Here is a 27,787-nt window from a genome sequence, read left to right as displayed (position 1 = left end):
TATTAAAACAATGAAAAACTAAATCATAGTCTTAAATTTTAGATAGTTGTAACATATTATTATGGATTATAGCTTGCTGGCATATCATAATTATTTCAATTTAGTTCTTTTGACCTGAGATAAACTCTTCTGTATTCTAAAAGCAAAGGGCCCTGGGGAACTCCAGTTGAAAATCACTGTTTCCAGTAAACATCTGCAATCACCTGTTGGATATAGCACAAGGGACAAAAGGGATCAAAGGGTATTGGGGGCGGGAGAGCGGAACAGTTGAATGACCAACCATGATCATAACGAATGGCCTTCTCTTGTTTCTTTAAAAGGGTAATTCAAAATACAATTTATTATGCAGAATTTGAGCACTGTTGCTTAATTGTTGGAGGTGTCTGGTAATAGATTACTAAAAATTTGCAAAGGGATGCTCCAATCAGTTCCAGGTTCTGATGTCCTGCAGCAAGCAATAGCAGCACCTTCGCCGAGGCCGATGGGTTTGAATTGTGCATTAGCTCCGTTGCTGGGGAGGAGGAGCGGTACCGACTTGAGTGGCACCGTATTCGACCACAGAGGAGCTGAGCCACTCGACAGGATGCACAAGCAACATGGGAGGTTCCTGGGACCGGGGTTAATGCAAAGTAAGACAGTGCTGGGTGTGGAAGTAGCCCTGTTGTATTATTAGTTTTTTTTCTTCTTCAGTTTGCAATGGCTGCAATCCTCTCCGGGCAATAAGTGCGGGGGAAAGCCGGCTAGCATGTCGGATCGGGATGCGGTGGACGGGATTCGCTTCCCCGGCGGCGCTGAATGTCAGCAGCAGCAGCAGGAAGAGGCTGAAGCTGCTGCCGCGGCTGGAGCCAGGGCTGGCCGGGATCTCAAGGAGTGGCTGCGGGAGCAATTCTGTGACAGTCCCATGGAAGGGGGCGAGGACACCCGGCTGCACGATGCCACCTATGTGGGCGACCTGGACACCATCACCAGTCTCCTCCAAGAGGACAACTTCAGGAGGTGAGGGCACTGTTGTTGCTGATAATATTCCACGCATCATTCCTGGCCTGGCCGACATTAGTGGGCAAGACAAAGGTATTAGAAATGTAAGGGTAAAAACAAGGACTGCAGATGTTGGAAACCAGACTCTAGGTTAGAGTGGTGCTGGAAAAGCACAGCAGGTCAGGCAGCATCCGAGGAGCAGGGAAACCGACGTTTCGGGCAAAAGCCCTTCATCAGGAATAGAGGCAGGGTGCCTGCAGGGTGGAGAGATAAATGAGAGGAGGGTGGGGGTGGGGAGAAGGTAGCATAGAGTACAATAGGTGAATGGGGGTGGGAATGGAGGTGATGGGTCAGAGAGGAGGATGGAGTGGATAGGTGGAAAAGAAGATAGGCAGATAGGACAGGTCATGGGTGCTGAGCTGGAAGGTTGGAGCTGGGGTGAGGTGAGGTGGGGGAAAGGGGAAATGAGGAAACTGGTGAAATCCATATTGATGCCCTGGGGTTGAAGTGTTCCAGGGCGGAAGATGAGGCATTCTTCCTCCAGGCGTTGGGTGGTGAGGGAGCGGTGGTGGAGGAGGCCCAGGACCTGCATGACCTCGGCAGAGTGGGAGGGGGAGTTGAAGTGTTGGGCCACAGGGTGGTTGATTGGTGCAGGTGTCCCAGAGATGTTCCCTAAAATGCTCTGCTAGGAGGCGTCCACTCTCCCCAATGTAGAGGAGACTGCATCGGGAGCAATGGATACAATAAATGATATTGGTGGATATGTAGGTAGAACTTTGGATGTGGAAGGCTCCTTTGGGGCCTTGGATGGAGGTGAGGGAGGAGGCGTGGGTACAGATTTTGCAATTCCTGCTGTGGCAGGGGACGGTGTCAGGAAGGGAGGTTGGGTTGTAGGGGAGCGTGGACCTGACCAGGTAGTCACAGAGGGAATGGTCTTTGTGGAAGGTGGAAATGGGTGGGGAAATATATCCCTGGTGGTGGGGTCTGTTTGGAGGTGGCGGAAATGTCGGCGGATGATTTGGTTTATGCGAAGGTTGGTAAGGTGGAAGGTGAGCACCAGGGGGTCTGTCCTTGTTACGGTTGAAGGGGTGGGGTCTGAGGGCGGAGGTGCGGGATGTGGATGAGATGCATTGGAGGGCATTTTTAACCACGTGGGAAGGGAAATTGTGTCTCTAAAGGAGGTGGCTTTCTGGTGTGTTAAATGGTGGAACTGGTCCTCCTGGGAGCAGATATGGCAGAGGAATTGGGAATACAGGATGGCATTTTTGCAGGAGGTAGGGTGGGAAGAGGTGTAACCCAGGTAGCTGTGGGAGTTGGTGGGTTTGTAAAAAAAAAAAAATGTCAGTGTCCAGTCATTAATGGAGATGCAGAGGTCCAGGAAGGGGTGGGAGGTGTCAGAGATGGTCCAGGTGAATTTAAGGTCGGGGTGGAATGTGTTGGTGAAGTTGATGAATTGCTCAACCTCCAAAGGAGCACGAGGTGACGCCAATGCAGTCATCAATGTAGCGGAGGAAGAGGTTGGGGGGGGGGGTTAGGTGTAACTACGGAAGATGGACTGTTCTACGGAGCAAACAAAGAGGCATAGCTGGGGCCCATACGGGTGTCCATGGCTACCCCTTTGGTCTGGAGGAAGGCTTTTGTTTTCTTTAATGCATTTTTTTTAAGAGACTAGCTTTTTTTACATTTTTGAAGCAATTTTTACTGATCCCTTCCCAATTACTCCCTTGGCCTGGATGACAGGTAAGAAGATGGGCAGCTAATGTTTCCAACTGTGCACCAAACCAACCAGTCTTTCCTCATTACTCAAATCTTCTCAGGTATCAGTTTTAGTAAATCTCATAATTTGCCCTCCTCATGGCCTTTGATGTCTTTTGTAGATTAGGTGGCAGAACATCAGATATAATTCTAATCAATGATAAGTACAGTTTGTAAAGCAGGATCTTTTTGCTAATGTAGTATATGGTACTATTTACAAAGGCCATGTAGACTGAATGTGGACTTACTGTAGCCTGACATAAAAAAAAACGAAGTGTGGATGCTGGAAATCAGAAACAAAATCAGAAGTTGTTGGAAAATCACATCTGTGAATAGAAAGCAGAGTTAGTGTTTCGGGTCTGGTGACCCTTCTTCAGAACTGTCTGACATCGAGTTGTGGATCCAGACAAGCATTAGAAAGAAAATCCACTTTCATGGTTTAATGTTTAATCTGATATTTCCATCAGATTCAGTGGGGGAAAAAAAATGATATGGACATATGAATTACAAACAGAAGTAAGTCATTCGGCCCTTCATGTTTATTCCGCCACTCAATAAGATAATGGCTGCCCTGTTTGTGTTCTGAATCCATATTCACATTCATCCCTTCCTTTATCTAATAAAAATCCATCCACTTCCATCTTAAAATTATTCAAAGACCCTGACACTACTGCCTTCAAAGGCAGAGAGTTTTGAGGTGTGCAGCTCCTGAGAGGAAAAAAAACTCCCCTCAAATCTGCCTAAAGGGGTGCTGCTAATTTTAGAACAGTATCCCCCTTGTTCTGGACCAACCTCCTAGAGAAAAAAATCCCTTCCGCATCCACCCTATCAAGAACTTTCAATTTCTTCAGTTAAATTGCTTCTTGCTTTTCCAAACTCTGTGCAAGCTAGGCTTGTTTCCACCAATCATTCCTCATAAGACAACCTGTTCATTCCAGGAATCAATCCAGTAAGCCTCCTGTGAACTGCCTCTAATGCATTTACATCCTTTGTTAAATAAGGAGATCAAAACTGTACACAGTATTCGAAATGTGGTTTCTGCAATACCTATATACTGCAGGATGACATCTTTACTTGAGCATGGAATTTGAGAGTAATTAAGGATTGCATCCCATTAGCCTTGCATACTATTTTTATGTGACACATACATGACAGCATTGCAATCCTGCTACATCTTGGAATTCTACAGTCATTCACCATTTAACAAATACTCAGCTTTTTTGTCCCACCTGCCAATTGAACATCCTCAGATCTTCTCTTTTATTATACTCCATCTGCCAGATTTGTTTATAGTCATGTAACACTTCTATGTTGTCTGCATCCTCTGCCGTGTCTGCTCCCAAGAGAATCCATTCCACACCAGAACATCCCAGATGGCCTCCTACTTCAAGGACTGCAATTTCCCCTTTCTTGTGGTCACCAATGCCCTCCAGTGCATCTCCTCCCCTTCCCACACCTCTGCCCTTGAACTCCACCCCTTCAATCGTAACAAGGACAGACCCCCCCCCCCCCCCCCCCCCACCGTCCTCACCTTCCACCCCACCAATCTCGGGACACAATGCATCGTCCTCCACCGTTTCTGCCACTTACCATCAGACTCAACCACCAGAGATATAGTTCCCTCCCCACATCTATCTGCGTTCCACAGAGATGATTCCCTCCGCGACTCCCTCCTTAGGTCCACGCTGAGCACTGATCTCTGCAGGACTCAGTTTGCCACATCCTGTCCATTATTGCAGACTCAAGTTTCTGCCATCCAGCCAATCATGTTACTCCCTATGCCATGAGCTCCTATTCACCTTATCAGATGCCTTCTGGAAATTCAATTCAGTACATCAGCTCGCTCCTCTTCATCCACATTGTGTTACTGCTTCAAAGAATTCCAAAAAAATGGTTCAACACAATTTTCCATTCACAAAACCATTGCTGACTCTTCCCAGTTACCTTGAGTATTTCCATATGCCAAGTTATAAGCTCCCTTAATGGTCAATTCTAACAGCTCCCCTGTGGTAGATGTCAGGCTAACTGCAAATGTTCCAATTTCTGTCTCCTTTTTGAATAGAGGGATTATATTATTATTTTCTGCTGTAATGAAACTTTCCAGAATATTAACAAATTTTGGAAAATTAACATCGATACAACTACTACCTCATTAGCTGTTACTTTTAGCGTCCAAAGATGAAGGATGTTGCTAGGGTTGGAGGATCTGAGTAATAGGTAGATGCTGAACAGGCTGGGGTTGTTTTCCCTGGAGTGTTGGAGGCTGAGGGGTGACCTTATAGAGGTTTACAAAATTGAGGGGCATGGATAGGATAAACAGATAAAGTCTTTTCCCTGGGGTCGGGGAGTCCAGAACTATAGGGCATAGGTTTAGGGTGAGGGGAAAGATATAAAAGAGACCTAAGGGGCAACTTTTTCATGCAGAGAGTGGTACGGTATGGAATGAGCTGCCAGAGGATGTGGTGGAGACTGGTACAATTGCAACATTTAAGAGGCATTTGGATGGGTATATGAATAGGAAGGGTTTGGAGGGATATGGGCCAGGTGCTGGCAGGTGGGACTAAATTGGGTTAGGATATCTGGTCAGCGTGGACGGGTTGGACCAAAGGGTGTTTCCATGCTGTACATCTCTATGAAGACCCAGAGACAGGAACCTGCAGTTCCATCAGTTTAGTCTGTACCATTTCCTTTGTGATTACTTTTTTTTAACCAAGTTTCTCTCTTCTTTCAACCTCACGATTTCTAGGTTTTAGTGGGATTTACTTCATAATCACTATTATGAAGACAAACAAAATACATTTATTCATGACATTTCTTTACCATGTACTGTTAACTCCTCATTCATACTCTTTAAAGGACCAATACTCAATTTGCTTACTTTTTTTGAAACCTGTGGAAGCTCTTGCTATCTGTTGTTACATTTCTAGCTAGCTTTCTCTCCTGTTCTAACTGATTAATCCTGATTAAACTATATGCTGTCCTTTGTATTCTGAATAGTCATTTAACTTGCCATTCTTTGTGCAGTTATGTTTTTTTCTTCAGTTTTATGTCCTCCTTACCTCCTTTAGTTAACCATAGAAGGTGAGTCCTCCCCATGGAATCTTTAATTTTGGTAAGAATGTACTTGTACTTATTCATAGTATCCTGAAGTAGCCCTGTAAAAGTCTGCCACTGCTACTTCACTGACCCATCGGCTACATTATTCTAGTTCTTTCTAGTTTTCATGCAGACACATTTGCCTTTTTAAATTTTAAAATAGTAGACCCGCTCCTCTCCCTTCTCAAACCAGATATAAAATGTAATCATATTATAATCACTATTTTCTAGGATTGCCTTTTATTCTGAGGTAATTCATTAATCCCATCAAGTTATACAATAATCACTTATATAGCATTCTGGAATGTTAGTTTGATACAAGTATCTGGTAATGCACCATTATTAGCAAGGGATGTCATCCTTGTTGCTGTCATCATTCACTAGACTGATTGATGTGGAGTTGTTTGTTGTTCTCATGGTCTGTGGCTTGTAAGACAACAAATGCTGTCAACTACATATCAGTTATAAACTACTAAACATGTTTGTTACAAATACATATGCTCAAGAACCAGAGAGTCAATGCAGTTGGGGTTTTCCTGATTGTAGAGCAACTTGTTCATATACAAGACTACACAACTACACCACATTTCACTAATTTTGTTAGTAAATAACTTGGACTTGTATCCAATATTAAATTTGCATGAAAGTCTGTTGCTTCCCTCTGTATCTCTCTCAGCTTTCTCTGAAGGGACCATCGAGGCCTTGTTGTGAGTTGCAACCCAAACTGCCCCGTTCTCCTCCCTTGTTACTTTCTCTGACCTGTCCTGGCTTTTCCTCCTTCTGCACTTCGCTTCTTGCTTGAGAATGTATGTTTGTATGTGAGCTACCCTGGATCTTATTGTGGATAAATGCGTTGATGTCATGACTTTGATGGAAACCTGGCCTGTGGACAATAACATATTATTTTGTCCTGAAACCTCTCTATGCAGCTACATGTTCCATTACCTGCCCCACCCAAGCAACCACAATGGGAGTGTAACCCTCATTCTTACCTTGGTCGCTCTACCTGACCATGATGGCACCTTCTCCAGTTTTGAGTTCCCCATCGCACCACCCATGAGGCCTTGCTCTTCACTCACATAAATGCTCATTGCATTCTAGTATTGTTCTAGTTGTGTGGCTCCAGTATCAAACTTCCCTTTAAACCCTTCTCTTCTGCCCCTTCCACTCTCAGCTCCAACAAAAATCTTGTGGACTTCTTTGCCATTAAGCCTAAGAACTGCTGTTGCATTGTCTCTGCCGCATCCCTTCATTTCCTTTCTCCACTAAGCCAGGTTGACTGAAATTTGCTGAATAACTGAAATGAAGGTCCAGATTGGCCACGATCTAATTGAATGTCTGAACAGACATAAATGTCTGAATGGCCTATTGATTTCATGTTTTTCCCTGATCTAGCCTTGAATCTGCATCCGTCTCCAGTTTCTCTAGTGTCTTGCCTCATGTCCTGTCTGAGCTCCAACAAAGCCATTTCTTTCACACTCATCCCTTCCCTTGCCACTGTGTCAGATTGAGCCACATGTTTCTTAAGTTTGATGTCCTATTTGTGCATGAGCTGAGCTTCTGACTCTGAATCTTTCCTATCACAGAAGCCGGCTCCTTCCACCTCCAGTACGTCGTTGCCTCATCCGTGTTTTTTATCATCTTTGGACAGGATAATTTCAAGTTCTCCCACTTCCCACACTGTGTAAACGCAGCCTCGTCCAAAGTTCTGTTCTTCGTATTCTAACCTGTAATGGATCCATCACCTTTGTGCCTACTGACTCTTCCCCTGTTCTCTGTACTCCCCCTCCCTCCCTCCCTCCCTCTCTCTGTTCTCACTGAGGGATCATGACAATTCCTAAGGCTTAAAATAGGGTCACTGGTGGGGAGAGGTTTGGGATGAATTGCTTTGTGACCAAGCCTTTCCCCGCCAATGAGACCACCATGTGCCCCACCCCACCCCATCCTGCAACCTTCTCAAAATTGCGCTTTCCTCAAATTCTGTTGTCTATCCTCCATTTACTTTGACTCCCAGGTGGTGGCCATGATGACAACTATCCAGGCCCTAGATGCTGCAGGTCTGTTCATAAACCTCTCCTTGACCTCTATCTCTCCTTAAATAGAAAATGCTTAAAAATCTACCTCTTTTCTGACCATTCCTAATTATTTGGCTTGATTGCAGATTTGATGAATAACAGTTCTGTGAATCACCTCGGCACACGATCTGATGTTATAAGCATCTATGAATGCAGTGGTTTCTGGTGGTTACATCTCCTCAGTGTGAAGTCTCCAGCCTCTGCTTTGACTGAACAGCGTTATCAGGCTGAGAAAACACATCCCACTGCCTTACTCAGAACTATCAGTCGCCTACTCCTTACGAGCTGTGACAATTCACCAACTTTACAACTCCATTTCTATTCTCATAGGGACCTCAACTACTAGTCCACATCCTTCAAACTAAATGACCTCCTGCTCAGCGCAAGCACTGTTACAGCATCATGAAGCATTTGGTATAAGGATAAAACAAGTCATGTACGATGCATAATTTCCCCTTGATTTGCAATCAGAGTGGCCTTGCCAATGAGATGAAGACCTTAAGTGTCAGGTGCAAACCTCAGATCAACTGAAAATTATTGGGAGCAGAAAGGAGGCAGTGTTGACGTATGTATTCATATGTAGGGACCTGTCCTCTGCAGGCAAAAGGAATATGTCCAGGCATTGCTCCTTTTGTTGAATTAACCAAAAGCTTGGGAATTACTAGTTTGCTAGTGCATTTTAGCAATGCCTAAAAAAAAAAATATCAGAATCAATTTGTCAACCAATTAGCACCTTATCCTCATGTGTATATACGTTGTTCCTCCTTTTCGAATTTGGCATTCCTGTGTGTGTCCTGATGAGTCGACAGCATGCCTTTTTTTTCCCGGCAATAATCAAGTTCTATGCCAACAATCTAATACTAATTTGTATTATTTAGCATCTTCAACAGAGTAAAACGTCCCAAAGTGCTCACAGGAGAATTAATATTTAACGTGGAGCTACTTCAGGAGACATTACACTCCCTGCTCAATACTGTAATACACTGCCAGCCCAATACTGTAACACTCTGCCTGTTACACTCCCAGCACAATACTGTAGCGCACTGATCAGATATAAATTTTAAGTTGCAATTTAAATGAAGAAAGAGATTTGAGAGGGATTTCAGAGTTTAGGGCCTGAGCACTTGAAAGCATGGCCAACAGTGGTAGATCCATTAGAATACTGGATGTTCAAAAGGTCTGAATTGGAGGAGTCCAATCTTTTAAGAGGATTGAAGAGCTGAAGGTGGATGGAACCAAAATTAAAAGCAATGAGATTTCTCAGCATAATTTATCCAAGAATCCTTGGTTTTTATTTTTTGCTTTACTTTTTGCAAGAGGTTATGAGTCAGGATATTGGGTTGTTTGTGCATGTCAGCTACATCCTGTCCGGATGGGTCATGCTGTTAGACTTATATGCCTCTTCCCATCCTTCCTTGCACACTTTATTGACGAGTAACAAGCCAACAAGAGCAGAGACTCACTGAGCAAATGTCTAACAGGAATGCTAAGGGAAGCAAAAAAAAAAAACCGACCAACGTCCTTTAGCGATCTCAGCAAGTGGAAACTCGGTGGGGTGTGTTCAAAAAGGGACTGTTCTGTTTTCCAGGCGAATCAATGAGAAATCGGTCTGGTGCTGCGGCTGGTTACCGTGCACGCCATTGCGGATTGCCGCTACAGCTGGCCATGCTGACTGCGTGGACTACCTGCTCAAACAAGGGGCTGAGGTGGACTTGGTTGATGTGAAGGGGCAGACGGCGCTGTATGTGGCTGTCCTGAACGGTCATTTGGACTGCACCAGGATTCTCGTGCAGGCGGGGGCTGACCCGAATGGAAGTACCCACCACCGCAGCACGCCCGTCTATCATGCCTCGCGAGTGGGACGAGCAGACATCCTCAAAGAGCTCATCAAGTAAGTTGGCGGCGGGGGGGGGGGGGGGGGGAGGAGGGGAGGGGTGTGTTGATGAGAAGGAGCAATGGGGAGAGTGTGGTGAGGAAGAGGGGGGTGGTGAGGGAGTGGGAAGGGGGTTGGTGAGGGGGAGGAGGCAGGCTGGGGAGGGGTCTGTGGTGTGAATGAGAAGAAATGCGGAGGGGTGAGGAGGGAGTGGGGAGGGGATGTGTTGAGGTGGAGGGGTAATGGCGAGGGGAGTGTGGTGAGGAGGGATGGGGGGGTCTGTGGTGAGAATGAGGGATGGGGAGGGTGTTGTGGTGAGGATGAGGAGGAATGGGAAGGGGTGTGGTGAGAGGGAGCAGGATGGAGTGGGGTGGGGGTGTAGTGAAGGGGAGGAGGAAGGAGTGGAATGGGCTTGTGGGGAGGGAGTGGGAACGAGGTGTGAGGCGGACGAGGCAAGAGCGGGAGGGGGTGTGAGGTGGAGGGAGAGTGATGGTGACGGGGTACGGTCAGGGTGTGGGATGTAGTGGGAGGGGTGGGATGTAGGGGGGAGGGTTGTGGTGATGGGGAGGGTGATGGCAGGGAGGGGGTGTGGTGATGGGTAGGAGTGGTGGTGGGGAGGGCAGAGGCAACTGGCCAGGGGGAGTTGTAGAGGGGAGAGAGTGGACTTTACCTCTTGACTGAGGTTGAGTGGCAGGGGAAGTTGACAACGAAATGGTGGGGTTTCTCCAAGAAAGAGGGAGCACCTGTCTCCCCTCTCAGCCTGGTATCTTCTCTCAGCGGCAGTCAGGCTTCACAGGCCATGCAAACTAATTTTAAATCTAAAAGTGCGAGGGATGTAAAACTGGCCTCGCAATCCTCAGAAGCCGGTCCAAGCCCTCCGCGCTCAGAAGCCACACCCCACCAGAATCGCACCCTGGGAAACTTTCAGTTTGGGAAGGCTCGGTGTAGGACACAATAACAGGGGTGTGGGATACCATTTGTGGGTTGGTTACACTATCTGACCTGAGGGTGGTCGTGGAACCGCACCATCATACACCAGGCAGATTTCCCTTCCCTGTCTTCGGTGTGTTTTGAGTCAGCTGTTTGAATCCCGGTGAACACTTGTTTCTTTTCTGGGATGGGTTGAGATGTCCCAGATAAAAGGACGGTCCCTTCTCTGTACCATTTATCAGTGATCCCTGCTGCAAAATACATTGGCTGAGTGTACAATCAAGACAATGAAAACCCCCTACTATTCACTTAAAAAAATATGTTTTATAGATTTTTTCTGCCCTCTTATCTAAGACCATAAAAAGAAAAATAGGCCATTCTGCCCCTCAAACCTGCTCTGCTGTTGATTTGGTACGTCGCTGATGTGTCTTAACTCCCTTAACCTCGCCCTTAACCATACAAAAAAAATCTTATCAATCACCAATTAAAAGTATTCAATTGACCTCCTGCCCTTTAACTGATTTATGGTGGAGAGAGTTCTGGATGTCCTCTATCCTTTATGTAAGGAAATGTTTCCTGGCATCTGAAACAAAAACAAATTGCTGGAGAAACTTAGCAGGTCTGGCAGCGTGGAGTCATACAGTACAGAAACAGACCCTTTGGTACCACTCATCCATGCCAACCAGGTATCCTAAATTCATCTAATTCCAATCTGTGGAGAGAGAGCAGAATTAATGTTTCGAGTCCAGAAACCATTCTTCAGAACTGATAGTAGCTTGGAAAAACTGTTATGTACATTGAGGACAGGCGTTTGGGTTGAGGGTGGGGATGCAGAGAAGAGGGAGTGAGCAGATAGATGAAGAGTGAGCCTACAGAGAAAGAGAATGAGAGTCAGGCAAAGGGATTGATGATAGTAAGCCAGGCTGATAACAGGAAAGCGTAAGTGGGTTAAGCTGTGCTGAAAGCTGCCCATGTGAATGCAGAGCCTGGGTGTGGGTAAAAGACGTAGGTGTTCAGGTTCCATCATTATTGAACTCAATAATGAGTTCTTAACACTGCAGGGCCCCCCAAGCAGAAAATGAGATACTGAATGGCCCAGTTCTAATGTTAAGGAAGGAAAGCCTGCCCTGGTGTGGGATATTAGAAAATAATTAGTGCCTGTCCTCTATGGTACCTTGCTAGTCCCCCATAGATATTTGTTGAGAGTCTGATTAATTTGGGCTACCATGAAGGTCTTGACTTTTCAACCTGTACCTTTCCTGAGGAATAGTGACCTTCAGGTTGAACTCACCAGCAGTCATCTCTCTCTAATGAGAGAGAGCAGCCTCTGGGACTATCGCGACTTTACAACATAAATAAAGCGTGCAGCAGTCAAGGCATTATTAGTAGGAGCATGGAGTTCAGGAGAGAGGAGGTTATGTAAAACTTTTATAAAACACTAGTTTGGCCTCAGTTGTGCTCACTTGTGGGTGCAGCACTTTAGTTAGGATGTGAAGGGGTTGACGAGAGTTCAGAAACGATTCCAGGGTTGAGGTACTTTAGTTATAGAGATAAATTGGAGAGGATTTCTCAGAAAAGTTTGAGGGGAGATTTGACAGAGGTGTTCAAAATCCTGAGGGATCTGGACAGAGTAGAGAGAGGGGACAACTGTTTACATTGCTGGGAGGATTGAGAATAATAATGCGCAGATTTAAGATAATTTGGTTTTTAAAAAAAATGAGAAGTGTTTTCATGCAATGAGGACCGAGGATCTGGAATGAACTGTCTGAGAGTTTGGTGGAGGCCTTCACAAGGGAATCAGGGCATTATTTTAAATGATGAAGCTTGGGGAATGGCACCAGGAGGATTGCTCCTGCAGAGAGTTTACGGAGACAAGATGTATCGAAAGACCTCTTGCTGTGCAGACCATGCTATAATTCCGTTATCAGCTTGTGCTATGAATACTCTCTGCCAGAGGGTGTGGTGGAGGCTGGTACAATTGCAACATTTAAGAGGCATTTGGATGGGTATATGAATAAGAAGGGTTTGGAGGGATATGGGCCGGGTGCTGGCAGGTGGGACTAGATTGGGTTAGGATATCTGGTCGGCATGGACGGGTTGGACCGAAGGGTCTGTTTCCATGCTGTACATCTCTGTGACTCTGACCTTCAGTGTAGAATGTTGACCTCAAGTGCTTCATAGGTTTGCCTCATAGACTGATTTGGATTTGTTAATATTACAAAGAATAAAGGAAATTACAGCACAGGAACAGGCCCTTAGGGCCCTTGGTCCTCCAAGCTTGCGCTGATCCAGATCCTCTGTTGTCTATTTTCTAAGGATCCCTCTGCTCCATGTCCGTTCATAATGTTTTCATTTTTATTTTGTGGTGTGTTATATGATTTTTTCCTCTTCCCCCACCCACCTGAGTCTTCTCACTGCAAGCTCTCCTGCATGTTATAGAGACCATTGTATTGTAGACCTCAGATCCTCCATTCCTGATATGCTTAATCCCTCAGCCTGATGGTGAACAGTGAGAGACACAATCCACCAAATGTGCATACGCTGCACACTTGCAGCAGAATTAATTCAGATACGAATGCAAATGGAAATCTTGAACAATGACTCTTTCTCGCCTTCACTTATTTCTAGCTAAAATACTGAGACCATTCAAACCACTGTGTCAGGAGGACAGGAATTTTCTTTGTGTGGTTTAACACTGTATCACAGAGAATGAAGCAGCACTGAAGAAAACCATACAGCCTATTATGCCTGGGCTGGCTGTTTAAAAAGAACTATACATTTAGTTACACGCACCCTGTCATTATGCCACAAATGTTTCTTCGTTGAGTATTTACCCAATTTTCTTTTGCAAGTGAGATTTTTAATCTGCTTCCATTGCATCTATGAGAAGTAAAATCTCAGATCTGAACAAACATGAGAAAAAAAAAATCCATTTTGCCCGTGATCTTTTGCCAATTAGATTCATGGTTTTAAATCCGTGTTCTTTGGTTACTGACCTTCCTGTCAGTGGAAGTAATCTCTCCTTTTTACTATATCATGATGTTGCACATTTCTGTTAAATCATCCATTTAGCATTCTCTGCTGTACTTGCTGCAATCCCATCTCATGTATAAATACCAACATACAAATTAGGAGCAGGAATAGGCCAGTCTAGTCTGCGCCACCATTTAACAAGATCGTGGCCTGAATTCCGTTTTTCCCACCAACCCCTCCTCACAACATGACCCTCTGAGAGAGCAAAATCCTTGTTACCTCCATCTTAAACCTTTTATTTTTAATCTCTGTCCCCGAGATATAGTTTCCTCACAAGGCAAAACATCTTGTCAGCTTATTTTCTGTTCAGCCCCCTTGGATCCTTGTATGTCTCGATAAGATTACCTCTCATTCTTCCAAACTGCAATGGTTGCAGGCCCAGATTCCAGTCTTTCCTCATAAAATAAGGTGCCTGTCCCATGTATCAATCGAGTGAACCTTCTCTGAACTGGTTATAATGCATTTACATTCTTCCTTAGATAAGGAGATCAAAACTGTACACAATGGTATGGATGTGTCCTCAGCAGCATGTTATACAGCTGTTATAAAACACCCTTGCTTTTATATTCCATTTCCTTTGTCTTCCTGATCACTTGCTGTGCCTCCACTGTAACATTTTGTGATTCATGTTGCAAGGTATCCATCCTTATGCACCTCAAGAGTAAGGCAATTGCTCTCCATTGAAATAGTGTGCTGCTGTTCTATCCTTCCTGAGAAAATGGACAAGTTCACCATTTTCCCACATCATACTCAAGCATTTACACCGTGGACATGCATGTCATTGAGATTCAACTTCAGAATGAGTGAATGGTTCGTTTCACAGTTTACATTTATGTTTCAGACACGGTGCGGATGTCGATGTTAATCATCATGTATCTAGTCGTGTCTCAATGCCTGCTGCCAGGAGATTCACATCACTGGGCGTGTGTCCTCTCTACATCAGTTCTGCCTATCAGCATCTCCAGTGTTTCAAGTTGTTGCTGAAAGCTGGGGCGAACCCCGATTATAACTACTGGGGCCAGGTAGACGTGACGGCCTTTCCCCGTGGATCGCCGGTCTGTGTTCTCGATGCTGTTCTACGTCACGGCTGCGACGCACAGTTTGTAAAACTTTTGATTGACTTCGGTGCTAACTTGAACCTGGTTAATTGGGAGGGTTTGGATGCAGAAACAATGGGACGGATGAAGGTGAATGAAGAGGCCTTGCAGATCTTCAGGGCTGCTAAAGGTAACATTGCAACAAAGCAGGGTTTCAGCTTTATTTCCTGACTCAGCAACATTTCTGAATGTAACTTTTATTAACCAAAAGCATAGATGTAGTTTGTGGCTAATGAAATACATATTTATTAAACTTAACCGTAACAATACCTCCATTAATAATACCTTGTCAATTGTTATCTCACTACCTGTATGCTTAGCAACTGCTTTATGATAGGTTACCAGGTTTTTGCTTATTGTTTTCTCTTTCAAGAAAATTGCAACGTGAATCAGTGGTTAGCGCTGATGCCTCACAGTGCTAGGGACCCAAGTTTGATTCCAGTCTCAGGCAACTGTCTGTGTGGAGTTTGCACAATCTCCCCGTGTCTGGGTTTCCTCCAGGTGCTCTAGTTTCCTCCCACAATCCAAAGACGTGTAGGTTAGGTGGATTGGCCATGGGAGATGCAGAGTTACAGGGATGGGTGGGTCTAGGTGGGATGCTCTTTGGAGGTCGAGTGTGGACTCGATGGACTGAATGGCCTGCTTCCACATTATAGGGGTTCTATGAAGTTGTGCACAGTAGATCGGAGATTTTCAATCTTCATGTTTCATTGGTGCTTCCCCCCCCCCCCCCCAAGTTGTAGAACCTCCACAAATTTCCATGCAACACAAGGATATTTTCTATGTAAAAATAACTCGTGAATGGTCTGCCTGATCCTTGGCTGTTGTCCATTGATGCTCTGTCCTGGGCTGTGTGCTTGATGGTCTTTGTCAGTGTGGATTTACCAGTGCCCACGCTCTGGGGCAGGGGGTGGAGACCAGACCCTTGAGTGAATCTTAGTTGGAGCAAATACTGAACCTGTGCTGTTGGTGTTATTCAGAACTACTTGCTAGCTGTCCAGCCAACTAAGCTAACTATCCCTCGGATAGACAATTAAACATATACAGCAAACTTTGTTTTAACCTGCACCTTATGAACCAGCATTCTTGATAAACCAGCAAAAATTATATATCTCCTATACCAGAAGTTAACTGTACTTTCATGATGTTAGAGCAGTCAGTTGAGGATGCGAGTGAGAAGGCTGTCAGTAAATTTTATTTAAGACAAAGTTAGATTATTATTTCAGTGAATAATGCCTCAAATAAAGTAGAACAGTGATGTGTATACCGTCTGCGTTGTTTCTATTTGTGTGTGTTTTTACATTGATTCTGTGGACCTCTTGATCAATTGGAATATTTGATCAGTCAGCACACTCCTGGTCTCATAGGTCCTGGTTAATAAAAAGTTTGCTGTCTTTATTCTTACAATGACTCGGTGGGTAGCACTCGTATTGAATTGAGGTTGTGGATTCGATGCAGAGATCTAGGCCTACACCAGGGTATAAGCAGGACCGAGTGAATGCTGCACTGTCAGAGATTCTATCTTTCAGACAAGTTGAAAATCGTACAACATCGGATTATAGTCCAACAAGTTTATTTGGAAACACTAGCTTTAGGAATGCTGCTCTTTCAACACAGCCAACTGATGAAGGACCTGCGCTCCAAAAGCGAGTGCTTCCAAATAAACCTGTTGGACTATAACCTGGTGTTGTGATTTTTAACTTTGTATTTTTAACCCCAGTCCAACACCAGCGCCGCCACATCATCTTTCAGATAAGACATCTAAATCAAGGCCCGAATTGTGCATTAAAGATCCCAGGGTGAGATTTTGTAGAAGAACACTATAATCCGATGTTGTACGATTTTCAACTTGTCTGAAAGATAGAATCTCTGACAGTGCAGCATTCACTCGGTCCTGCTTATACCCTGGTGTAGGCCTAGATCTCTGCATCGAATCCACAACCTCAATTCAATACGAGTGCTACCCACCGAGTCATTGTAAGAATAAAGACAGCAAACTTTTTATTAACCAGGACCTATGAGACCAGGAGTGTGCTGACTGATCAAATATTCCAATTGATCAAGAGGTCCACAGAATCAATGTAAAAACACACACAAATAGAAACAACGCAGACGGTATACACATCACTGTTCTACTTTATTTGAGGCATTATTCACTGAAATAATAATCTAACTTCGTGATTCTATCTACCACCTACAATATTATAGTTTTTGTATGGTGCAAGAAGACACCTCAAAAGGAAAGGCAATGCCGATTGCTGGTCTGAGTTGCTATTTGAACTTGTACTGATCAATGTTTAAACGTGGCCTTGAGGTGTGAAGAGAATTTGGTTGTGACCCACAGTAGTGTCACAGGATGAGCAATCATGGTTGTGAGCTTCCTCTCCTTTAATGTGGCAGTGGTCAGTGATATATTAGAATGTTTGCTGATTTTGTTTATAGTAACAGTTTGTACAGCTTAAGTAAACCTGATTGTTTAACAATCGGCACATCTTTATCAGGAAGACAGGAAGGATAAGTAAGCCAGTGACTTTGCACAGGAAAAAGCAGAGGATTAAGCTAAGAGAGACAGTTTGTATCATCGTTGCAGTGGTCAATGAGAAAACATGGAGTAGATATACACTATGATCTATTACCCCATAAACAATGTGGCATAATAAAACCATTGCTATAACTTAATGTACTGTATCCATATATTCTACAGTAACAGTGTGCTTTATAAATTGAGTTGTCTTAGCAATCTAGAGCCCCAGGCTAATGTTTGAGGACATGGGTTTGAGTCCCACCCTGGGATGTAGTGAAATTTGAGTTTTAAAAATGTGGAATTAAATTAGCCGAATTGTGATTGTGAATAGGTTGTCATAAAATGACAGAGTTTCAAAGAATGAGAGGTGATCTTGTTTGAACTTACAGGAATAGCTAGGGTGAGTGTAGCTAAAATGTTTCTCCTGCTTGTTGTTTAGAACCAGGGGTGCAGTTTCAGAATATTGCAAACCTTTGGAATTCTCTACCTCAGTGGGCCGTGGGATCTCATTCTTTGAGTATGTTTAAGCTAAAGATTGATAGATTACTGATTTACCAATGGTGTGCAGGATAATGAGAATGGGCTGGGAAAAAGGAATTGAGTGTTCAATTAGCTGTGATTGTATTGAATGGCAGAGCAGGCTCAATAGTCTGAATGGCCTACTGCTCTTTCTATGTCCTCTGTTCCAGTGTTTATTTGTTATCCTCCCTGGGTGTCCTCTTATAGCTGATTTAATACCAGTGATGGGATGAGACCTATTTTTATTTGGGCATTCATTAAGCACCTAAAGCTCTTAATTGATGGCAGGCAATTGGCACAACAATTTTTCCAAGCTGTCTATTTTGACAATGAGATATATATGTAAGAATTGCCAAAGCAAGCATGGCCTCTGGGCAGATTTTGACCATCCACCTGGGGTTGGAGAGGTGGAAGTCTGCTGACCAAGCTGAAAGACCTTGCAGTAATAGCCTGCACTCTCTGTTGTGTCAGCCTCATGACGACCATTTCCACATTAGCTGCCTTCAAAAGCTTCTGAAGATTAGTTAGCAGCTCAAAGTACCAGATACTGAGGAACATATTGGAGCCGGCAAACCAAGCATTCATACTGCGTTGGGACAGTTGCAACAGCAATTTGGTCGGGCTGGTCATGGAGCCATTATGCCTCATTTTGCAATAAAATAAAGCACAGCAAATAGTTAGAATGCTAGGAAGTTTCAGAGAACCCATTCCAGTCTCTGAGTTCATAGGCTAAGGTTGAGCATCAATTGTGGGCAAACCATAAATAAAAATAGGTAAATGTACCAAAGGGCCTCCACTCCCCTCACCGTGAAGAAATTACCAGCAAGATTTCATTTTTTCTAAATTTTAACTGTAACATGAATCCGAGCCAATACATAGTTAACATGAGTTACCAGGTAAATGATACTTCAGCTAAAAAGATAAATCCCATTTTAAAATTGATACAACAAAGCTGCATCTTCCGTAACCATTAGGAACCAGCATGTGACCTGAACTGTATATGGCTGCAGAACCTCCTGAGACAGTTAGAGGGTACAGATTCCCAAGAAAACCCTTCAGCTGAACCCTTTTAAATGTTAAACAGGCAAGTTGGCTCAGTCAAAACTGAAGCAGTAAAGATGCTTCACCTCTGCTCTAATTCCACATACCTTTGTGTCCTGCTTAACTATTTAGGACACAACGGGCTCCTTGTAAATGTCCATTCTTTGTTCGCCCCTCTGCTGCAGCTCTCCTATGTGACTACCTTTATAGCTTCCATGTATTAACATCCTTTCTATTGGTACTGCTTTGAGTTGAAAGATCACAAGGTTACATTGACCAGTGGTTCTACTTATTCAAGAAAATTGCAATTACAATGGATTGAAACTCTAAGAAGTTCCATTCAAATATTCTTAAAACTGTTTTAAAGACATTATATCTATCTTATTGCACTGCTTCCAGGTCAAAGATGGTCACAACTTTGATAGGTAATATTGCAAGTTGAGGATTGGCATGCCTAATGAACACTATCCAATCTCACCCTAGGAAAGTTTTCTTCCTTTTCCCAATATAGGTCTTGTTTTACACTGCTGGAATTGAACCTTTTGAGCAAGGATGTTCTAGCTCATAGTTTGAAACAAAGCTAATTACAGTGATGAGAATTTTGGACAACACAATTAAACTTATCCATCAGATGCTGCTGTGTGTTTTACTCCTGCATGAGCAGTAAGTCCCTTGAAATGTGTGTGTAATGAACAGATGATCTTTGAGTGCCATGCGTTTTGATTGCTGTCAATGACATACTTGAAAATATTCCTAAACTGTCCTCTGAAAACCCTAGATCATTTGACCATAATTTCTTGTCACAGATTGTTATGGGATCAAGACACTGATGGCTTTGATGACTGCTGTCGGGCAATTATGAGAGTTGGACATTAACTTTTAATGGGAGTTGATGGAAAGATTTATAAAAGGCAGAAATCTGTTCTGCTAAAAGTTAAAATTTAAAAAGGAACCTAGCTGAATGTGAAGTCTAATAATACTCCTAGCCCTTTTCCAGTTGCTTCAGTTATTGAAGTACATGTCGAATATTTTTTTTCTTCCAGGTCACGAATGGATTTCATCAGTTGTTGCTCTGCTACTTCCAGTTAATCCCTGAGCTGTAACATTTAACTAGTTGGCCTGTATCCCCATTTACCTGGCTGGCTTGTATCATTATTTACCAGTATGATCTGTATCCTTGATGTGGAGGTGCTGGTGTTGGACTGGGGTGGACAAAGTTAAAAGTCACACAACACCAGGTTATAGTTCAGCAGGTTTATTTGGCTTTCAGAGCATGATGAAAGAGCAGGGCTCTGAAAGTTAGTATTTCCAAATAAACCTGTTGGTCTATAGCCTGGTGTTATGTGATTTTTAACTTTAGATAGGTATAGTATTTACATGTATGGTCTGTATCTCCATTTTCCTTGTGTTGATATCAACGCATCTGTCTAAACCTTGAACATTTCAGTTGACTCAACATCCAAAGCCTTTTGGAATGGAAAGCTCTAGGCTTTTGCCAACCTGTGTTATTTTAGTTCACAACTAAGTGACGTAGCTGTAATTTTAAGACTTCCCAAGAAGAAAATGCTTGCATTTATACAGCACCTTTCATAATCTCAGGATGTTCCCAGTACTTTACAGCCCGTGCTTACTAGAGTAGTGTAGTCATTGTTGCGGTGTTGGAAATAAAACAGCCAATACTGCAAACAGCAATATGACAACAACCTGATGTTGTAGTTAGCGATTTTATTCGAGGGATAAACCTGGATGCTCAAGGAGAACTCTCCTGCTCATTGCATTGTCCCATCAGAGAGGGCATATAAAAGCTCAGGTTTTCCTTCTCGCCGAAAGGACAGCATCGGTGGCAGTGTCGAGCTCCCTCAGTTCTCTACAAAAGTGCCAACCTTGATTGTGTGGCAGCATCTCTGAAATGGAGCCTGTAATTCTTGACTTTCTGACTACAAGCGGATTGCTGTATGTTTGGTAGCATTTGCCCGTCTTTAGGTAAGGTGCGTAACACTAACACAAGGTGGGTTTTGGGCAGCATTGTTGCTGAAAATAATTGATTGAGTTCTTGCGTCTGTCAGAACCTTTCAAACGAAATCACAATTCCAATGTCTGGAACCTTTTACTTTTAAGATATTTTGCCCAGTCGTAATGAAAAAGCCCTTCCAAAGAATTTTGGAAGGAAAGAGGAATGACTGTAATCATCTGTCACATAAGAAAGGTCAAATAATTTTCATCGTTTTCATGAAGTAAATTGAAATTTTGACTCCCTCTCAGCTTCAGGAATGGGGCAAATGATTGTAATTAGTACATAAACATGTATAGAGTGTACATAAAAAATATAGTCTTAGTCTTGAACTTGTTTGGATTGGTCTTTAATTGATATCTAAATTGGAAAGTGTGCAGAGTTGTGCCATGAGCAAAGATTTCCAAATCGATCAAATAAAGCAAATCCTGACACTTGCGTGGGTCTGGAACACTTTGGGAGTCATGGCAACATTTCAGCTCTCAATGAAAACGCACTCCTTTTTTTTTTGACTTAGTGCAGAGAATGAAGGAATATTTCCTGCTTTCACACATGCTGTGAATTCTAGCTTACAATATTCATATCTTAAATTTGGCCAACAAAAGTTGATTTATTTCCTGCGAAGACATTGGGCTTTAGCTTTTTAGAGATTCTACACAGTAGAGAAGTCTGGCATTATTGCTCATTTAAAGGATATTGCTTTCCAAACAGGTACTCCCAGGACACTGACCTCTTCCTGCCGTATAGTTATTCGGAGAGCACTGGGGAAGTTCCGTCTTCATATGATCCAGACGCTGCCAATTCCAGACACTGTCAAAATCTTCCTGTTACATGAGGACACCTGAGGGAGAATCACGTCTCCCTGCCCTGCGTGATCCCTGTTGGACTGAAGCCTCACTACACCAATCTGCCGTCTGGTGAATCGCGGGCAATTCTTGTTTCTGCCACACACAACTGTTGCAACCTGTCTTGGAAAGTGAGTTCATTTTCTTTGCTTTCCTTCCTCTTCCTGCTCCATGTAACTCAAAAAGACTTACCCAGTGAATAAAATCTGTATTTCGTGGGGTCCTATTTGCAAAACACACAGAAACCGCAGAGATCAAATATAAAACCGTGTCCGTACCTTTTTAAAAGGCGTCTGCATTTAAAAAAATGTACTTTGGTCACGAGGATGCATAACATCCACCACCCTCCAGGTGAATTTAATGCATTAATTCAATCTCAGGGGTAAAATTGTGTATGTCATTCAAACTTTTCATTCGTTGCATTTGATGCCCTCCAAAGTTTTCACTTGGATTACTTGTCGACGGTATTCAGGATCCTCTGTGTGTTTCAGTGGGTTCCTTCACTTTGCTGACTGTACAGAGGCTGTGAAAGCAGTCTTTACTTGAGAGTTTGAATGGCATTAGACGTAATCTGATAGAGTTGCAGGGTTGGATTATTCCCAGTTCACTCCGCAACAATTTCCTCAACATTTAAGATGGTGTGGCTTTACTTGGTGAGCAGAAATATGACTTGTTTTCTCGAACCAATATTTGATATTCCCCAGTCACCCCATTTAAGGACACTCCAGCTGCCCCTTTACATTACATTCAAAAGGTTGCCTAGGACTGAGATGAAGCATTTCTTCACTCGGGATAATTAAACTCTGTATTTCTTTGCTACAGAAGGCTGTGGAGGCTAAGTCACTGAATATATTCAAATAAGAGATGCACACGTTGTTTAGATTTTAAGCACATCAGTGGGTATGGAGAAAAATGAATATAACATTGCGACAGAGGATCAGCTGTCATATTGAATGAGGGAGGCATGATGGCTTAGTGGTTAGCACTGCTGCCTCACATCACCAGAGACCGGGGTATGATGCTACCCTCGGGTAACTGTCTGTGAGGACTTTGCACGTTCTACCTGTGGCTGCGTGGGTTTCCTCTGGTTTTCTCCCGCAGTCCAAGGATGTGTAGGTTAGGTGGATTGACCATGCTAAACTATCCATAGTGTCCAGGGATGTGTAGGTTAGGTGGATTAGCCATGAGGAAAGCAGGGTTACAGGGATAGGGTACAGGGATGGATCTGGATGGGATGCTCTTCAGAGGGTTGGTGTCGACTCAATGGACCAATTAGCCTGCTTCTACGCTAAGAATTCTGTGAATTGCAGAGGCCGATATCGAATGGCCTACCCCTGCTCCTAGTTTGTGTTTTTAGAAACCAGTAGAAGGTGGCACCACAAATATGTGTCCTTGATGATGGGGAGGCCAGCGCATTATTTACAAAAGATAAGGTTGAAGTCAGCCAGAGTGCAGTTGATTCATCTTGGCAGCTACCTGAGGTATTGCAGATGACCATCTTCAGCCAATTCAGTTCACTGTGTGATATCCAAAAAGCAGCTGAAAGCGCTGGATACTGCAAAGAGCATTCTGGCAGTAGCAGATGATTTGTACTCCAGAATAAACTGTGCCCCTAGCCAAGCTATTTCAGTGAAGCTACAACACTGGCATCTGCCCAACAATGTGGAAATTTGCCCAGGTATGTCCTGTGCCCAAAGGCAGGGGAGGCTCTGGCTTAGTGGCAGTGTCACTGGTTGAGTAATCTGGAGTGCCTACTCTTCTGGATTCGTGGGTTCACATCCCACCACGAATTCAATTTTTAAAAAATCTCAATTAAAATGTAGTCTAATGGTGCCCATGTAACTGCTGTTGATCATTCTTTTTCTAATCCTGGCACGGTGGCTCAGTGGTTAGCACTGCTGTCTCACAGCGCCAGGTACTCTGGTTCGATTCCAGCCTCGGGCAACTGTCTGTGTGGAGTTTGCACGTTCTCCCCATGTCTGTGTGGGTTTCCTCCGGGTGCTCTGGTTTCCTCCCACAGTCCAAAGATGTCAGGTCAGGGGAATTGGCCGTGCTAAAATTGCCCATAGTATTAGGTGCATTAGTCAGAGGGAAATGGGTTTGGTTGGGTTACTCTTTGGAGTGTCAGTGTAGACTTGTTGGGCCAAAGGGCCTGTTTCCACACTGTAGGGAATCTTAAAAAAAAAAACAAACAAAAATCTGCATCCTTTATGGAAAGGAAAATGCCAGACCTTCCCTTACTCCAGGCCCACAGCAATGTGGTTGACTAACTGCCCTCTGAAATGGCCTAACAAATGAAATTGTTGAATTGTACAGTATAGAAGGAGGCCATTCAACCATTGTGTCTGAACCAGCTCCCAAAGAGCTATCTAGCTCGTCCCACGCTCCAGCCTTTCTCCGTAGTCCTCTCAGTTCATCACTTTCAAATATATGTCCAGTTCTGTTTTGAAACCTGCTGTGGATTCTGTCTCCATCACTGTCCCAGGCAGCACATTCTAATTCCAAACAACCCTCTGAGTAAAGAAGTTTCTCCTCATCTCAGTCCTAGCTCTCCTGCTGACAATCTTGAAATTGTCACCCCTTGTCACTGACTTACCAATTAGTGGAAACAGAATATCCTCCCTCATTGTGTCAAAATTGTTCAGAACCCACTGACATTAAGTTGATAGGTCTGTAGTTTCCTGTGTTGTCCTTTGCCCCTTTCTTAAGAAACAGTATCACAATCTTCAAGCCCCATGGGACTAATCCTCTGTTCAGAAAAGCCTGGAAATTTTCGGTCAATGGCTCCACAATTTGCTCTCTTGCCTCTTTCAACAGTCCAGGCCACGTCCAGGCCTGGTGACCTCTTTGCCTGGAATGCTGCCAGCCTTTTTAGTACTTCAGAGTGGGAACTGGGCCATTGTCACCATTTTCCAATTTGGTACAGACAAGCAAAATACACATTTAGTTCAAGTAAGGGATGGGTAATAAATGCTGGCCCAAAGAACAAGTTCTGAAAAAAAAAAATCCAACCTGACCAGCTACCACTCTCAAGCTAGAGCCCTATTTGCTATAGGATTTGGATGCTATACTTCCATTAATCCTCAGGTGGTGGAACAGTCTGTGCCTGAATATTACATGACCGCTGGCATTGCTGAAACCTCACTGTCAACATGCTTGGGGCTACCAGTGAGCGGAAACTGAACTGGACCAGCTGTTTCAATACACTGGTTACAAGAACAGGCCAGAGACTAGGAATTATGTGGTAACTCATCTCCTGCCTCCCCAGAGCCTGTCCACTATCTACATGGCACAAGTTAGGAGTGTGATGGAAATTCCTCCACTTGCCTGGATGAACACTCAAGCTCAACACCACCCAGGGCAAAGTAGCCCGCTTGATTGAAACCCCATTCACCACCTTCAACATTCACTGATGCATAGCAGCAGTAGTGTGTACCATCTACATGATGAATTACAGTCACTCACCATGGCTCCTTTGACAGCACTTTTCAAACCCATGACCACTACCACCTGTAAGGTCAATGGCAACAGGGGCATGGGAACCACTTACAAGTTTCCCTGCAAGCCATACGTCATCCTGACCTGGAACTAAACTGTTGTTTCATCAATGACTTTGGGTCAAAATCCACATGCTCCCCCAAACAGCACTGTGATATCTCCCTGCACTATATGGGCTTCAGTGTGCTTTTTTTTGTAAATATATAGATTGGCCAAAAAAACGTTTTTTGACTTTACTAAAATATAAAGTTATTGAAAATATAACAAATACCAGTATAATAAAGAAAAACGCAATTTACAATTCAACTACTGTCTACCATGTATTAACCTCCCCTATAATTCAAAACAAAACCAAACACTGTGCAAAACAACACCAATAAATAAGTAAATAATAAAACAAAGAAAACAACAAAAGAACACAAAATAGCAATCCTCGGCGCAAAGCTTTCAAACAAAAGGAAGGGTAATGTTGTGTATATATGCCTGTATTAACTCGGGAGTTCCCCCCTCCCGGGCCCAGAGCTCACCAAACCTATCCATCCTGGTTAAACAAACAGCCTGGTTAAGATAGCAGACAAATCTGTGTCCAAATAACTCAAAAAGGGCTGCCATGTCTTATAAAAAAGGTCTGTTGTGTGGTGCACCATATTTGCGAATAAATCGAAGGGAATGTACTTCCTAATTAATTTCCGCCATCCCAGCAAGCCCAGCGGGTTCTCAGACACCCAACTCATCAGAATATTCTTCCACGCACAGTAAATAAGAAGATTGAATAGTTTCTTCCCATGCCCGTCTAGAGATGATACATTTGGTAGACTGAGGAGGGACATCGGGTCTACTTTAACTTTGGTCCTCAATACCCTCCCTATCTCTCCCGCCACAGCGCTCCAATAAACACGGAGCCTGTGGCATGTCCAGCAACAATGGGTAGGAGTATCTACACTTATTTTACATTTGGGGCACATTGCAGATGCCCCTTTTTAAAATTTCACCAGACAGTCCAGTGCCAAATGAACCCTGTGCACAATTTTTAACTGCATAGCACACTTCCTATTACAGATTGAGATCTTTCGCATGTTCTCCCATATGTCCTCCCACATTTCAAAAGAGATTTCCACTCCTAGCTCTTGCTTCCAGACCTCACATAACCGGTTAATATCCTGCCAGGCCCTGCCACCCAGCAGGCAATAGAGGGCACTAACCAAGAGGGTGCTTGTGGAACGTAGCAACAACCTCTCGGTATCAGGCTTATAGGGCTTGGTGAGAAGTGTAGTCATCTTCTGGATGAAATCCCTAACCTGAAAAAACCAGAAAAGGTCTCTGCTAGACAACCCATATTTGCAGCTCAGTTGCTCGAAAGACATCATAACCTCCCCCTTAAACAAGTTTCCCAAAACTGGAAACTCCTCTCACTGCCCATAGTTTGAGCCCTGAGTCCACCATCCCTGGTCGGAACCCTGGCATACCAACTATGGGAGTGAGTGGCGAAGTCTTGGATAAACAACCCTCACTCTGACGCATTGCCCTTCATGCCTTGATTGTACTAATGACAGTGGGGTTCTGGCAGTGATCCATAACTGTCCTCATCTTATCCATGAACAACAGGTTAATAAGAGGGCACTTTGCCTGGGAGGCCTCGATATCCAGCCATATTGAGTTTGGATCGTTACTTGCCCAATCGCACACAAAGGACAGTAGGGAACTCAATTGATAGCTCCTGATGTCGAGGAAATCAACTCCTCCCCATTCTTGAGGCAACAACAATTTAGTAAGTTTGATGAGGGGCCATCCATGATGCCAGATGAAGGAACTAAACCAACCCATAAGTGTCTGCAGCGTTGACCTGGGAAACATTGTAGGGAGCATATGCATGGGATAAAGCAAACGAGGAAGGACATTCGTCTTACTGAGGGCTATTCGGCCCAGCCATGAAATTGGAACAGCCTCCCATCTCTGAAGATCCCACCTAATATTGTCGAGCAAGTGAGCAAAGTTAGTCTGAAATAACAGATCAAACATAGGGGTAATACAAATGCCTAGGTATTGGAACCCCACCTGTGACCACTTACAAGGCCACCTTCAACCTCTGGCACTTCCTTGAGGTTCCCCAAAGGCATAGCCTCTGATTTTGCAAAGTTGATCTTATATCCTGATATAGCCCCAAATTAATTAATACATTGTATCAGGTGGGGTACGGAGGTCATCGGGTTTGATTAAAAACAAGGACATCATCCACATACATTGTAATCTTGTGTGCCCTTGATCTCGAGCGGTTATGTGCACGCTCTGACGAATGGCCTCTGCCAGCGGCTCTATCACCAAAGTAAACAACAACAGTGAGGGGGGCAGCCTTGACGACTACCCCTACCAATCCTAAAATTCCCAAACTTCACCCCTTTGTGATGACCGCGGCCAGAGAGCCCCGATATAAAACCTCCACCCACCGAGCAAAGACCCCACCCAACCCAAACTGTTCTAAGACATAAAAGAGATAAGGCCATTCCACCCGGTC

The 27,787-nt window shown here is 43.9% G+C and overlaps 1 protein-coding gene across 1 annotated transcript; it reads left to right on the top strand.

Annotated features, from left to right (window-relative positions):
• Positions 1–633: 633 nt before the first annotated feature.
• Positions 634–22,539, top strand: asb1 (ankyrin repeat and SOCS box containing 1). The gene is made up of 4 exons (XM_043693116.2): positions 634–996; positions 9,493–9,795; positions 14,582–14,967; positions 21,644–22,539. Exons 1-4 carry the CDS (start codon positions 746–748, stop codon positions 21,775–21,777), a joined length of 1,074 nt encoding a protein of 357 aa, XP_043549051.1. The 5' UTR covers positions 634–745; the 3' UTR covers positions 21,778–22,539.
• Positions 22,540–27,787: the final 5,248 nt, after the last annotated feature.

Source organism: Chiloscyllium plagiosum, unplaced genomic scaffold, assembly GCF_037043375.1.
Source record: "Chiloscyllium plagiosum isolate Xiang-an unplaced genomic scaffold, Cpla_swu_hap1 HiC_scaffold_7, whole genome shotgun sequence".
Classification (NCBI taxonomy): domain Eukaryota; kingdom Metazoa; phylum Chordata; class Chondrichthyes; order Orectolobiformes; family Hemiscylliidae; genus Chiloscyllium; species Chiloscyllium plagiosum.
This window is presented reverse-complemented; position numbering and strand designations above follow the sequence as displayed.